This window comes from Delphinus delphis, chromosome 3 (genome assembly GCF_949987515.2).
Source record: "Delphinus delphis chromosome 3, mDelDel1.2, whole genome shotgun sequence".
NCBI lineage: Eukaryota > Metazoa > Chordata > Mammalia > Artiodactyla > Delphinidae > Delphinus > Delphinus delphis.
In genome coordinates, this window is record NC_082685.1 from 21,674,139 (window position 1) to 21,688,811 (window position 14,673).

The window sequence follows — 14,673 nt, forward strand, 5'->3', positions numbered from 1 at the left end:
ACAAACTTTCACAATTTTAGTACACACTCATACCTGAATTTACTCTTATTATGATGGCTTCCAAATGGTATTTTTTCCCCTAATTCATCATTTCTTCTTCTTTTTTTTTTTTTGCGGTACGCGGACCTCTCACTGTTGTGGCCTCTCCCGTTGCGGAGCACAGGCTCCGGACGCGCAGGCTCGGCGGCCATGGCTCATGGGCCCAGCCGCTCCGCGGCATGTGGGATCTTCCCGGACCAGGGCACGAACTCGTGTCCCCTGCATCGGCAGGTGGACTCTCAACCACTGCGCCACCAGGGAAGCCCCATCATTTCTTCTTATATTTATTAGCTGGCTTTCTAATATAAGGAAGAGAGTCCGTTTTCTTCCTTCCTATCAGTATTAGAATCATGGATTCTTATTTTACACAACAGTTTATAATGTTCTACTGTCAATATTTATTTGGTACTCAAATTATCCCAGATTTAGTCAGTGGAAGCCCTTTAAGCTTCTTTTGACATGCTCTGAACATTCCTTGAACATTTCCTCACTTTCTGGAACAAGATGTTCTAGGCTCATTTTATACTTTTCTTTACCTCAGCTCTGGAATTAGTCATTTCCTTAAAGAACTCTGGTTCCTTTTAGTATAAACTAGTATTTAGAAACAAAGATCTGAGTACTAGGTGTGCTCACTGCTACTAGGGTGTAATTGTTTCTATGCTCTCTCAGTGGGTAAAGGTAGGAAACAGACGTATGAATTCACACACACACACACACTATATATATATATATAACACACTCACACATCTACATTTATTCCTATATCTATTAGAAACCACAAGTTCATGTTGATACCTCCAATTCCAATCCAGCACCACAGGGTTCCTTCTATCCTTTCCCCTTTTCATATGTGTAACTCTCTTCTTTGACAGTGAGAAACTTGGCTCTCATTATCCACAATACATTTATTTGTTTAATCCTAGAATACACATAAGATAGTTTTTGAATTGTTAACTCATACTTTCTGTGAAAAAGAAAGCTACTAACTAGAGTTTAATATTTACTTACACTTCATTTTGTCTTTAGCCTGAGGGCGTTTAGTCCAGATACTGTGTTTTACCTTACTTGGACAGACTAGTGGTTTCCAGGGGTTGGAGAAGATGAATAGTTACCCGTAAAAGGGTAGTACAAGGGATCTTTGTGGTGATGGAACAGTTCCATATATCTTGATTGTGCTGGTGGTTATATGAAGCTACAAATGTGATAAAATTACATAGAACTACCCTCAAATGAGGGCAATCTAGGTGAAATGGATGAAATCTGAATATGTTCTGTGGATTATACCAATGTCAATTTCCTTTTTGTGATACTGTTATAGTTATGCAAGATGTAATCACTAGGGGAAAGAGGGTGAAGGGTATACAGGACCCCTCTGTACTAGTTTTTGCAACTTCCTGTGAATCTATAATTATTTAAAAATAAGAAGTAAAAAAAAAGTTGCTTGGGCTTGTCCTCCCTCCCATCCCCCACCCCATGGCCCCAATTATTATTCATTTAAAACACAGGTTAATTTGTGTCTGTTTGTATTGCATGTTAGGCTCCCATCCAACTTCCTTGCTGATTTATTTTTCTTTTTTTGAGTATATAAAACATTAATATGGTTCTAAAAGTCTAAAAGTTATAACTATACAAAGAAGTATACTCAGGGAAGTATTACACTACCAATACTACCATTAAGGTCATTCCAACTCCAGCTCAGAACCTTATCTCCTTTCCAGCCCATTGCCATCTATCTACCCCTGTATGTAAGCAATTTGATTAGACTGCAGTTTATCTTAACTTGGTTTCTTTTTTTGTAAATTATTATAATCATGTATGCTTAAAAATTTCTCCTTTTTAGAAAAAGATATGTATATTTATTATGCATACTCTTTTGTATTTTGCTTTGTTTACTTAACAATATATTTTGTAAAACAGATCATAAATATTTTGCTCCTATTTTTAAATTTTACTTTTTTACAGCTACATCTTCACTGTGTAGATGTACCACAGATATTCAACCACTGCCCTATGTATGGGCATTTGGGTTATTTCTAGTATTTTGCAATTACAAACATGCTGTTGTGAATATCCTTGTGCATATGTATTTTTATACTGTTAAAAGTGTACCTTCAGGGGGCTTCCCTGGTGGCGCAGTGGTTGAGAGTCCGCCTGACGATGCAGGGGACACGGGTTTATGTCTCAGTCCGGGAAGATCCCACATGCCGCGGAGCGGCTAGGCCCGTGAGCCATGGCCGCTGAGCCTGCGCGTCCGGAGCCTGTGCTCTGCCACGGGAGAGGCCACTACAGTGAGAGGCCCGCGTACCGCAAAAAAAAAAAAAAAAAAAAAAAAAAAAAAAAAGGGGCTTCCCTGGTGGCGCAGTGGTTGAGAGTCTGCCTGCTGATGCAGGGGACACGGGTTCGTTCCCCGGTCCGGGAGGATCCCACATGCCGCGGAGCGGCTGGGCCCGTGAGCCATGGCCGCTGGGCCTGCGTGTCCGGAGCCTGTACTCCGCGGCGGGAGAGGCCACAACAGTGAGAGGTCCGCGTACCGCAAAAAAAAAAAAAAGTCCTGGGTTTAAATCTGGATTCTGAATGTGATTAGCTGTGTAAACTTGGGTTATTTAACTACTTAGAGTATATTTCTCATTTGTTAAACAGTAATAACATTATAAAGTTTTATGAAAACATGAGATAATTAACATGACAATGACTGGCACACTGTAGGGACCCAATAAGTGTTTGTCTTAATCTTAGCAGGATATTTTAATTAAATCTTTATTACAATTCTGTATGGTACGACATTTTCTTCCAATAGAGGAACCAGAACTGTACAAGAATAGTCTTGGCTGCCAACTGGCAGCTTAGGGGATGAGTATGGGAAGCAGACATAGACCTGATGGAGATAATTTCCCCTAAGGGCCACCACCGTACAATGGCTTTCTCATAGTTATCTTCTCTACCAGCAACTGTTCATGAATTCATATTCATTCCAGTTTATTTTTCTTCCTTCAGATTTCTAAAATTACTGGTTCAAAGGAGGAATCACAGACCCTAGCCAAGAGCTCTGTTTCCTTGTCTCTTCCTGATGAAATGCTTTACTAATTAATGCTTAGAGAAACTGAATTCCTTATTCTTAGTATCTCGGCTCATTCTAAAGGTGCAACCCTATTCATTCTTGGGTCACCTCTTTTTCCCCTAATATTGGATATGCCTATTTCATTCATCCATCAAGACTTTAGTGAACAGTTATACCAGGCTCTATGGCTGAGGGTCAGAGAAGATGGTCGTGCCTCACAGCTGAACCTTGAGAGATGAGTAAAGTTATTAGACAGATGGATAAAGTGGGAAAATTTAGGCTCCATTTAAGGTACCCTGCCTCTTCCCAAGAAATTATGCCTTAGCTGCAAATAATAACAACTGGTTGAGAACCTCTTTCTTTCAAAAGGTTAAAGAGACAGGAACTATCCCTCTACCTTTTTTTCCCTAATTTAACTACCATTTGGAATTCTCTTTTGAAATTATGTTCCCAGACCAAAACAAAAGACAAACGAACAACAACAACAAAAAAACTAAGACTCACCTCTGACTCCTCTCAGGAATGTCCAGCACAAACCCAAACATCATTTCAGCAATTTTATTGGAGCTGCATGTGGGGGTCCTATCCACCTCTACGGCTATGGACAGCATCCTCTGCAGCTGGCATACAATCCTGAGTCCAGAACACAGAACACAAATGAGCGGGAGGGTCTGGCAAAGAGCTACCCTACTGGCTGGGATGAGGTCCCCACCAGTGTACTAAAGGATCTTGTAAAGCACACACTAGGGTCAGGGAGAACTACTCAAGCATCAGCATGCTTTTATTAGCAACTTCACCTACCTGAATCCCTTTTGCCAGATCATACTATCTGAACCTCTCAGAACCTGGGGTTGAGCTGTAAAAGCAAGCTGCTTTTAAATTCAAAAAGAGAAACATACAATCTTAAGGGTCTAGAGAACTTTAAGGATCACCTAACCTATAACTTCTCTATTTCACAGATGAAGAAACAGGTCCAGAATGACTAACAATTATTTGAATTTCTTTGATAGGAGAAAATACATATTTACCATATAGTCTTCTCCTGTTACTAGTTCCTTTACAATAATCTTTTACTAAGTTCAGTCTCAGAGTTTCAGCTGGTGAAACGTGACCCTCTCTTTCATCAGACCTAACTGTGGGAGACAGCCAGGCTGATGTGGCAGGAGGAATCTGGGCAACCCCTCAGAAGGTGAGCCTGGCCTTGAAGCTAGCCTCTTCTAACATGCACTATTATTTGTGAGGGAAGGAAGGGCTCTGTTTTCAGAAAATCTGTAGCCAGTGACACAATAGGTGGAACAGGGACTCTAGCATCAGATTCTGGTTCAGCAATGACAAGCTGATCAATTTTTGACAAATTACTAAACTGCTCTCAGTCTAAGTTCTCTCATCTCAAAAAAGGAGAAATAATACCACCTATTTCATAAAGTTGTGCTGTTTAAGATATCTGGCAGACAGGCACTCATTCATGGTAAACAGCAGTGCCTACTGTTGTTGTTAAGATCATGATCACTTTTAGGGGGACCCTATTTTATTCTACTAATATCTACTTACAATAAATTTATTACTATTATTATTATTATATTAGCTTTCATTTAAGGAACAGTGTCTGCTTCTCTCTTGGGTCTATATACTGAGTTCTGGGATAACCCTACTTCCCTACTTTAGAACCTTCCCCAATCTGCTCAAGCAAATATTTCATTGTTCCAAAACATTCTCCCTTTAGGTACAAGATTGTCTCCTAAATTAGTGAAAACCCATAGTACTTATATAAAAATCAGGTCAGTGCAACTAGATTATTATATAGCGTTGTGAATTTAGGCACAAATGCTGTATTTGAAATATCAAGTGTGACTGTCATTTTTAACACAATTGACATGGAATAGCAGGTTACTTGTGCAAGGGCAGCTCCAGCCCCCAAATCCTGGCATTTCTCAAAAAATGCCAAGACCACTTTCAATCCCATTAAAGAAATGCCAGGAATCTCTTTCCAGTGTGGTCTGAGGTAATAGGACCTGCCCTGGTCTGAGCCATTGCTGTTATAATCTGTTGGAACCTGCAGGTTGAACTGCTCTTCTTCTTCCAGGACTGGAGGAGAGACCCAGGTCCTTGAGGACAAGAGGCTGCTGGAACACCCACTACGCATGACTCCTCTTCTGTCAGTGGACAGATGAAGTGGTGAGTAGCTGTAACCCTGTATTGTCTCTTGGAATCTAGGAAAGGGAGGGCAATGTCCTCTGGCTTTTGTTCCATTTCGGCTTTGTGAATTTATATTCACTTAGTGAAGTCCTATTCATCTAGGGGGAAAGCATCTGCTTTTGTTTTACCTTTGGAATTAGGAATTTAGCCTTTAGTCAAACTAAGATAGTTTTTAGTAAAAACCAGCCTATGTTATAAGAGCTTGCTAATTTTGGGGAAACTCCTCTTAGGGGGTGGTGCTGTTCTCTAAAACAGTAAATCCCAATAGCCCCAGGAAAGATAACTTCTGCCTGCTCCTTACAGCTGATTGGTGTTCTTTGTGAGGTTAGGTTGGGGAGAAGGGTGGCTACTGCTGGCCTTCAAGATTCCTGTTCCTGGAGAGGTTTGATTCTCCTTTGGGGACTGAGTTAATCTGTCTTCAGTTACTGCTTTGACCAACCACTTGATGACATCCCTGCAATGGAAAAAAGATAAGAAAGAAAAAGTTTAAACTTTTGTCTTACTATATGGTGCTCAGAACTGCAACTTTAACATGGGCTCCTAGACCTCTAGATTTCCCTAAAGGCAACACAGAGGGTCCTTAGGCTACTTTCAATATTTAAAAAGTCTAATGGAAACCCTGCATTTAATTGTAGTAAGGTTACAAAAGGTAAGTAAAACATCAATATTTTTCTTTAAGTTAGAATTATTGAAAGGTATCTCCAAGGTCAAAGAGCACTATCTGTGGCTTCCTGACCAGGAACATTCCTTGACAAAGTGGAAAGTTGCACTGGATGACTTTGTTGGCTTTCTATTATTAGATGTCAGTTATTAATGCTAATAACCAAGGTTTAGAGTATGTGCAGTGGAGTCAAACCTTACACAGGGTGTAGGCTCACAAAGTTAGTAAGGTAAAAACATCTCATATAGTCAAAATTACTTTTGATGATCACTTAGGTAACCCAGGTAAAAATGATGGATTGAATATACACATCTAATTTTGTTCCCTCCTAAAATGCCACTAATACTACAGTAAATAATTTTTTAAAAAGTCCACAAAGAAGGGAAGAAAAGGAGGGCAGATAATAACAGTAAAAATCTGGAAGCTGGAAGGAAAATGAAGTATATTCACAAAACAATATTCTTCAGTAGTGGAAATGAATATGCTACAGTGGATAGGTATGGACAAATCTTAGTACTCTATAATAGTAAGTGAAATATAAAAGTACCAATTGATTACATACAACATGATACTCTTTTATATACAGCTAAAAGGAGCTAAAATAAAAATATATACTTTGCAGGAACACATATAGATGCAATAGAACTATATAAAAAGGAAAGGAACATGATGAACATTCAGGATGCCAATTACTTTGGGTGCAAGAAGGTGCGAAAAGTGGATGATGGGGGATGGATGTAGGTAATTGTCAAGGTCCTAGCCTTTGATTTAAGGGGTTGGGTAAGAGATGCTGATTACAAAATTCAAAGTAACCAATTAACTAAGTAAATAAGGCAAATGTCATGTTTAGATGATGTTTAATCTAAGTCTATGACTTTGGCAATGGGGTAAATTTTAACTGACTTGGCAGAAGTAAGAAAGCTGAATCCTAAGCCAGCAGTAGAGAAGAGCAATCCTATTTAATCCTATTCACCAAAAAATGGAAAAAAAAAAAACCTTCAATAAGTGCTGCAAATGGCAGTATGAGGTTTCCATGAAGTTAGGGTAAAAGCGGGTAAATTAAAATAAATATGACGGCTTGTAATCTGTTTAAGAAACTTTTAGATCTTCTCCCCCAGTGCTGAAGACTACAGGTTAACTTTGTGGAGAGGTAAAACAGAGGGTCTCTGGACTGGGATACCAGGCACAGCTGGGAGGCAAAGGCATCAAAGCAAAAACAGGGGCTCTAAGTGAACCTATGCATGCTCAGTGCAGAGATCCTTGCCACCTTCCCAGAACTGTCTTCCCAAAACCTGGCATCCTGGTCTTTATCCTTCATGTAGGAAATCTGAAGTCTTTTCTGGAAAACTCATCCAGCCCAAGAGGAAAGACCTAAAGACACTGACGAAGTGTTTTCTAAGAAATGGACAGCCAGTTCCACCTACAGGGAAGCTCAGAAATGACAAGTCCTCACCTGTACTCAGAGCTTCCAAGAGCTTTTGAGTCACCCTTAAACGTGGATAGATTACAAAAGTTTACCAGACATCTATGGACATATTCTAACATGAGAGATAAACACCAAAAAGCCAAACCAACCCTCCTTTCTCCTCAAAAAAGCAACTTGGAGAAAACAGACATTATACAGGGAATTAACAAAAACAAAAGCTATCATTAGTATAATCAAAGATATGAAAAGATACGGATCCATGCAAGAAAAAGACAAGAACAGAATACTATTTATTATTTTTAAAAAGGAACATTTAAAGAAAAAGAGCTCTTGGAAATTAAAAACATGATAACAGGAATGAAAATTCTATTTTCCAAGAATGAAGGATATGAAATGGCCCATTGAATGCCCAGCATACTAGATGAACATAGATCTAAAACAAGTATATTGGGCAAAAAGAGGATTCTATAAACAGCCAGAGAAAAAAATCAAGGCACACACAAAGAATCAGCAATCAAAGTAGCTTATGGCTTCTTCACAGCAATTCTGGAAGCTAGAAGACAATGGAAGATTTCCTTTAATATTCTGTAGAAAAGATATTTCTAACCTAAATATCTATACTTACTTATCAATCAACGTGTGGGAAGATAAAGATATTTTCAGACATACAAGATCTCAAAAATTTTACTTCCCACATACCTTTCTAAGAAGCTACTGGAGACTGATCTATCAAAAACATGGGCGTAAACCAAGAAAGAGAAGATATGAAACAGAGATCCAACACTGGAAACAGGTGAAGGGAATTTTCACATTTATGATAAAGACTGGAAAAGAGGACAACCAATACAGATTGAAGGAGGTCAAAACGTTCCACCACAGATCTTCAAGAAGAAGAACTTCATAAGACTAACCCAGTGTGAATAAACATCTTGATGGGATATTTAAACCAAACGGCAGAGAATCTAGGGTTGACTTCTGATATGCACAAACAATACGAGGAAACTAAAAATGAGGCAGTTATTAACTCTAAGGAAAACAAAAAAGTATGAGTGAAAGAAAAAGTAATCACAGTTTAGTACTTGGCTCAACTCTGACTAGCACACATAGTTATAGTGATGGAAACATTGGATATTGATCTAAACAAAATTATGATATAACTCTATTAATGGCATGGGGGCTGGGATGTGTGTGTGTGTGTGTGTGAGAGAGAGAGAGAGAGAGAGAGAGAGAGAGAGAGGAGGTAGAGAGGAAAAAGAGCTAACTCCTCATCTTTCATGTGGGGAGTTAATAGATAATAGCTAACAATGAAAAATCAACAATTAGCAACACAAGCAGTTTATTTAGCCATAAAGAGGTAAAAATCCAAAGAATCACTTAAATAAAAGAGTTGAAAGTAGTTACCCCTTGGGAAAGGAAAATGTGGGTGAGGGGATCTGGGGACTAGTGTATTTCTTAAATCATGTAGAACTAGATTATTCTTTGTATGCACAGTTAACAAAAGAAAAGAAAATCCCTTAAGGGGTCATATGGAGACTGACTTACCATCACTTTCTTTTTAAAAACTTATCTTTGAGGTATAACATATAAAATAAATTGCACACTGGTTTTTGTTTGATGAAATTTTTTTATTTTAAGAAGGAAATGGAAAATTTTATTTGAGCTAAGCTGAGGATTATAACCCGGGAACAGCCTCTCAGAAAGCTCTGACAACTGTCCCACCCGTTAGAGGTCAAAGCACAGTTATATACTGTTTGATGAGTTTTGATAAATACATGCACATATCCGTGTAACCACAACCTCAATCTAATAGCCCTCTCTTTTTGAATCAAATACAGCTGGTTTCCCCTCCAGCTGGAACTGATTTTTTTTCATTGATAAAGCACAAAATAGAGTATGTGGCTTGCATTTAGAGGTTACCAATGCCTATCTTTAAACCCAAGAGTATAGTGTTGGGTATAGTGAGAGGCTCACACAATGAAAGTGAGTGACTTGTCACTGGATTGAGTTGGGTTCATGTCTCCCATCTCCCAATCCAATGCCTAAGCTCACAAAGCAGAATGGTCAGGAGAGTTGCTCTCACTATTTAAATTGTTATTTTTCAATTTTAAACCCAACTATGCTATCCTGTGCTCTCTGTAGTTTCTCTACTTACTGATTTTCTACCCCCTATAATCATTAACATTTAAACTTTACATAAAATGGTACATCTAGGGAAATGGATATAAGCATGCAAACTAAGGGAGAAAAAGCGGACTGTTACTTAGAACATAATGAAACGTCCCCCTTTTCTAATTAAAGGAGTTATAATAGTCAATATCCCACACTGGCCTGTGAAAACTATTCTTAACAAATATGCCAGAACATATGAGAAAGTAAATGTGAGTGAAAAAAAATCTCAATGATGCTCTGAAAAAAGGAATGCTGGTGAGAACCGTTTCCAAAAGAAGCAAAGCTTGTAGTTTCAGGATGAAAATTCTAGCCTGAGATCCCTACCCTATAAACCACATTTCACCCCGTTGGTATAAGGATATGGTAGTTCCCCACTCTGAAGCTTCCAGAAGCTTTGGACCTGATCCTACAAAAAAAGAACACGTGCTTGCTACCTTACTGTACTTTACTGTCAGCCACGTGACCTATTATAATAATAGGCTTTTCAGAAAGTAGTAGTGACAAATGAGATTTATCTTGAGTTACTCAGGGGGATGGAAATAAATTTAGGTTTATAAAAGCTGTGAAAAGTTTTACACAAGTCAAGTTTTCCCCCTGGATCTCACAAGGCCGTCTGAACAATACTGAAATAGACTAAAGGAAGTCTGATGGTCCTCGGGAAAAAACCACACAAGTTATGGCATCTGACACACAGTTGGTACAGAGAGGTTTTCTTCTAGGACTGTTTATAGTTGTAATAACTATCCCTGTTATACTATCTAGCTACTAGAAAATCTCATCCACCTGATGTTCTCAGGACTTGAGTAGCTGCCCACTTACAGCCCCTACCTCTTGTCATCCCAGGGCTCAGATGGCTGGTTACCTGACATTGTGGGGTTGCTTGTCACAGGATAGCACAGTGCTTGCAATAGATTGCTGCAGGTGCTGTCGCTGCTTCCTCAGGATCTGTTGGAAATCATCTTCCAGGGTTTGTACTACATAACGTAGAAAAAGGACTCGCCCGGGCAGATTTTGTCCCTGGGGGAGAAAAAATGAGAAGTATTTCCTCTCAATCTCCTGGACGACACTGAGCACTGGGCTCTCATAAATACTAAGTCAAGGGAAGGCCCATGAGTCAACTAGTGTGTATCTAAAAGAGAGGTTTCTGGGAGAGAGCAAGCAGTCTAGGTCATTATAAAAGAGGGCAAATAGGGCAATCCTAGAGCTTGAAAAGTCAGTCTCTTTCTTTCACTGAACCTAACTATCAGTCTCAGGATAAACCCTAAACTGTGGATATCTGAACAGAGACAGAAAAAATGACTATGCCAAGCTACTAGATCAAGCAACCATGATGTCTATCTCACTGCTATACTTCTAGTAAGATGAGCTGATGTATATCCTTACTGTGAAAGCAAGTCTGAGCTGGGTTTCCTGTTACAGGTGAAATGATCCTAACTGTTGAAGCCTAACTGATGCAGGTAAAGAGCATGGGCTTTGGTGGTGCACAGACCTTATTTATTTGTTTGTTTGAAACTCAGCTCCATCCCGTATTTAACTTACCCCGCTGAGTCTCAGTGTCCTTGTGATTTATGTGGTGATAACTCTAACCTTACCAAAGCCAGCGTAAGTGTCTGTCACACAGCAGGCAGGCATGCACAATTCATTGGTTTCCCTTTACTGACAAGGAAGGACTTACTTCTGGCCTTGTGCTATTTGTTTTGTAAATGCCTTATAGTTTCTTTGTCCCTCATTTCCTGCATTATTGTCTTTGATTTTTTCATGGTGAAATGTTTACATTCCTTTCTCATTTCCTTTTGTGTACATTCTATAGCTATTGTCTTTGTGGTTACCATGGGGATTACATTTAACATTCTAAAATTATAATACTTTGAATTTATACCAGCTTAACTTCAATAACACACAAAAACTCTGCTCCTTTACAGCTCTGTTCCCACCCCTTTTAGTTGTTGAAGTCACAATACTATATCTTCATATATTGTGTGCCCCAAAATAAACTAATAATTCTTTTAAATGCATTAATCTTTTAAATTATGTAGAAAACAAAATGTGGAGTTACAATAATACTAGCTTTTAGATTAATACTTTAAAAATGTATTAGTTTCTTAATACATTATAGAAAACCAATGTGGAGTTACAAACCATTGTTACAATAATAGCTTTTATAACTGCCCATGTATTTATCTTTATTTCTTCATACGGCTTCAAGTTACTGTTTAGTTTTCATTTTACCCTGCAGGACTCCCTTTAGCATTTCTTGATGAGCAGGGATAGTAGTAAATGAACTCCCTCAGCTTTTGTTTATCTGGGAATGTCTTTATTTCTCCCTCATTTTTTTTTTTAACAACTTTATTGGAGTATAATTGCTTTACAATGGTGTGTTAGTTTCTGCTGTATAACAAAGTGAATCAGCTATACGTATACTTATATCCTCGTATCACCTCCCTTTTGCGTCTCCCTCCCACCCTCCCTATCCCACCCCTCTAGGTGGACATAAAGCACTGAGCTGATCTCCCTGTGCTATGCAGCTGCTTCCCACTAGCTATGTATTTTACATTTGGTAGTGTATATATGTCTATGCCACTCTCTCACTTCGTCCCAGCTTACCCTTCTCCCCTCCCCATGTCCTCAAGTCCATTCTCTACATCTGCGTCTTTATTCCTGTCCTGCCCCTAGGTTCTTCAGAACCATTTTTTTTTTAGATTCCATATATATGTGTTAGCATATGATATTTGTTTTTCTCTTTCTGACTTACTTCACTCTATATGACAGTCTCTAGGTCCATCCACCTCACTACAAATAACTCAATTTCGTTTCTTTCTATGGGTAATATTCCATTGTATATATGTGCCACATCTTTTTTAACCATGCATCTGTCGATGGACACTTAGGTTGCTTCCACGTCCTGGCTATTGTAAATAGACCTGCAATTAACATTGTGGTACATGACTCTTTTTGAATTATGGTTTTGTCAGGGTATATGCCCAGTAGTTTCTCCCTCATTTTTTTTTTTTTTTTTTTTGCGGTACGCAGGCCTCTCACTGTTGTGGCCTCTCCCATTGTGGAGCACAGGCTCTGGACGCGCAGGCTCAGTAGCCATGGCTCACGGGACCAGCCGCTCCGCGGCATGTGGGATCTTCCCAGACTGGGGCGCGAACCCATGTTCCCTGCATCGGCAGGCTGACTCGCAACCACTGCGCCACCAGGGAAGCCCTCTCCCTCATTTTTGAAGGACAGTTTTGCTGGATACAGGAATCTTGGTTGACTTTTATTCTTTAGCACTTTGAATATATCGCCCCACTAACTTCTGGCCTCCAGTTTCTAATGAGAAATCTCTGATAATCTTATTGAGGATCTTGTATTGATGTGTCACTTCTCTCCTGCTGCTCACCCTCATTTTTAAAGGAAAGTTTTGCCAGATATAGTATTCTTGGTTGACAGTTCTTTTCTTTTAGAACTTTGAATACATCATCCCATTGCCATCTGACCTGCAAGGTTTCGCTGAGAATCTGCTGAGAGTCTTATACAAACTCACTTGTATGTGATAATTCACTTTTTTCTTGCTGCTTTCAAGAAAAAGTCTTTCAAAGAAAAAGTCTTTGACCTTTGACAGTTTGATTATAATGTGTCTTGGTGTGGGGTCTCTCTGGTTTATTCTCACTGGAGCTTTCTTGAATTTGTATGCCCACTTCTTTCCTCAGACTTGGAAAGTTTTTGGTTATTATTTCTTCAAATAAGCTCTTTGCCCCTTTCTCTCTTCCGTTTATGGGACTTCTCTAATGTGTATATGGTCCATTTAATGGTGTCCCATAGTCCCTTAGGTGCTCATCAATTTTCTTTATTCTCTTTTCTTTTTGCTCCTCTGTCTCAGTGATTTCAAATGACCTTTCTTCATGTTCACTGATTTTTTTCTCCTGCCTGACCAAGACTGCTGTTGAACTCCTCTAGTGAAGTTTTCAATTCAGTAACTGTATTTTTCAGCTCCAGGATATGTTTGATTATTTTCTACAGTTTTTTAAAATTTAATATTCTCATTTTGTTCATGCATTATTTTCTTGCTTCATTTTGTTGTCTGTGTTCTTTTTTAGCTCCTTGAGCATCTTTAAAATAGTTAAAAAATTTTTTTGTCAGTATGTTTGTGAGATTTGTGTTTGTTGTGTTTGTTGAGAGATTTGTGTTTCTTTAGGGTTAGTTTCTGGAGCTTTATTTCATTCTTTTGATTGGGCCACATTTCCCTGCCTCTTTGTATGCTTTGTAATCTTCTTTTGAGATTTAAACATTCGAAAAAAACACCTTTCCCAGTCTTTATCCATTGAGTTCATGCATGGCAAGACCTTCACCAATCAGCTTGGCTAAAGGTCCTGAGACCTCTCAGACCTTTACTGGAGATGTGTTTTCTCTGAGCTTGTGTGTGTGCTTTTATCTGCCTTAATTTCCCAAGCGGCTTGCCCCTACTTCTTCTTGAAAGCCCACGGTCTCTTGCTCCCCCAGTACCTGTTTGTGGAACTGCATACTCTCTGCAGCTCTAAAATGCTGCAGTGCTCACATTTCTTTTCAGCCAGAAAACTAAGCCACTGTTCTCAACAGTGCTCTGAGTCAGGTAAGACAGAAACTATTCTCCTAACAAGCCAGAACACTGGACTCAACGTCCACTCTTCTGTTTCCATCCCAAGGGAGGAGCCAAGGTATGGGAGATTTCCTCCTAGTTGCACTGTGCTATGCTAGGTAGAGGGAGGGGCATGGACACACAAAACACCACAAACTTTCCTACTCCTTTCAATGGAGTACCTTCTTGGTTATGCATTGGCCTGAGTACTACAACTTCTCAACTGGTCTCTAGAGTTTTCACAAAGGTATTCTGGTCCATATATTGTTGTTAACTTGGTATCTCCATTGGGGAATAAGGGCCTGGAGCTTCCTTGTCTACCCTCTTGGTGGTGTTTCCCAGATCATGCTTCCTTAAAGCCCTGTATTTTTTTGCTCCAATCTGGAGTGATTGCCCTCTAGGTCTACTATTTGCAGTAATCTCAGGACTTCTCTTCCTTACTCTTCTGGATTAGATCTAGTGATACTGGATCCTGTGTCTCCCCTTTTTTTGATTGTTCCCCTATTCTTTGTATGCATATC

At 39.2% G+C, this 14,673-nt stretch overlaps 1 protein-coding gene across 1 annotated transcript in view; it reads right to left on the reverse strand.

Annotated features, from left to right (window-relative positions):
- Positions 1-14,673, reverse strand: part of SIMC1 (SUMO interacting motifs containing 1) — an 89,935-nt gene that overhangs the window by 22,162 nt on the left and 53,100 nt on the right. Inside the window, exons 5-7 of the mRNA XM_060008352.1 lie at positions 10,412-10,566; positions 5,595-5,747; positions 3,602-3,730 (exon numbers count right to left, since the gene is read on the reverse strand). Of these exons, the coding sequence (XP_059864335.1) occupies positions 3,602-3,730; positions 5,595-5,747; positions 10,412-10,566 (437 nt within the window). The remainder of the gene's footprint in view (positions 1-3,601; positions 3,731-5,594; positions 5,748-10,411; positions 10,567-14,673) is intronic.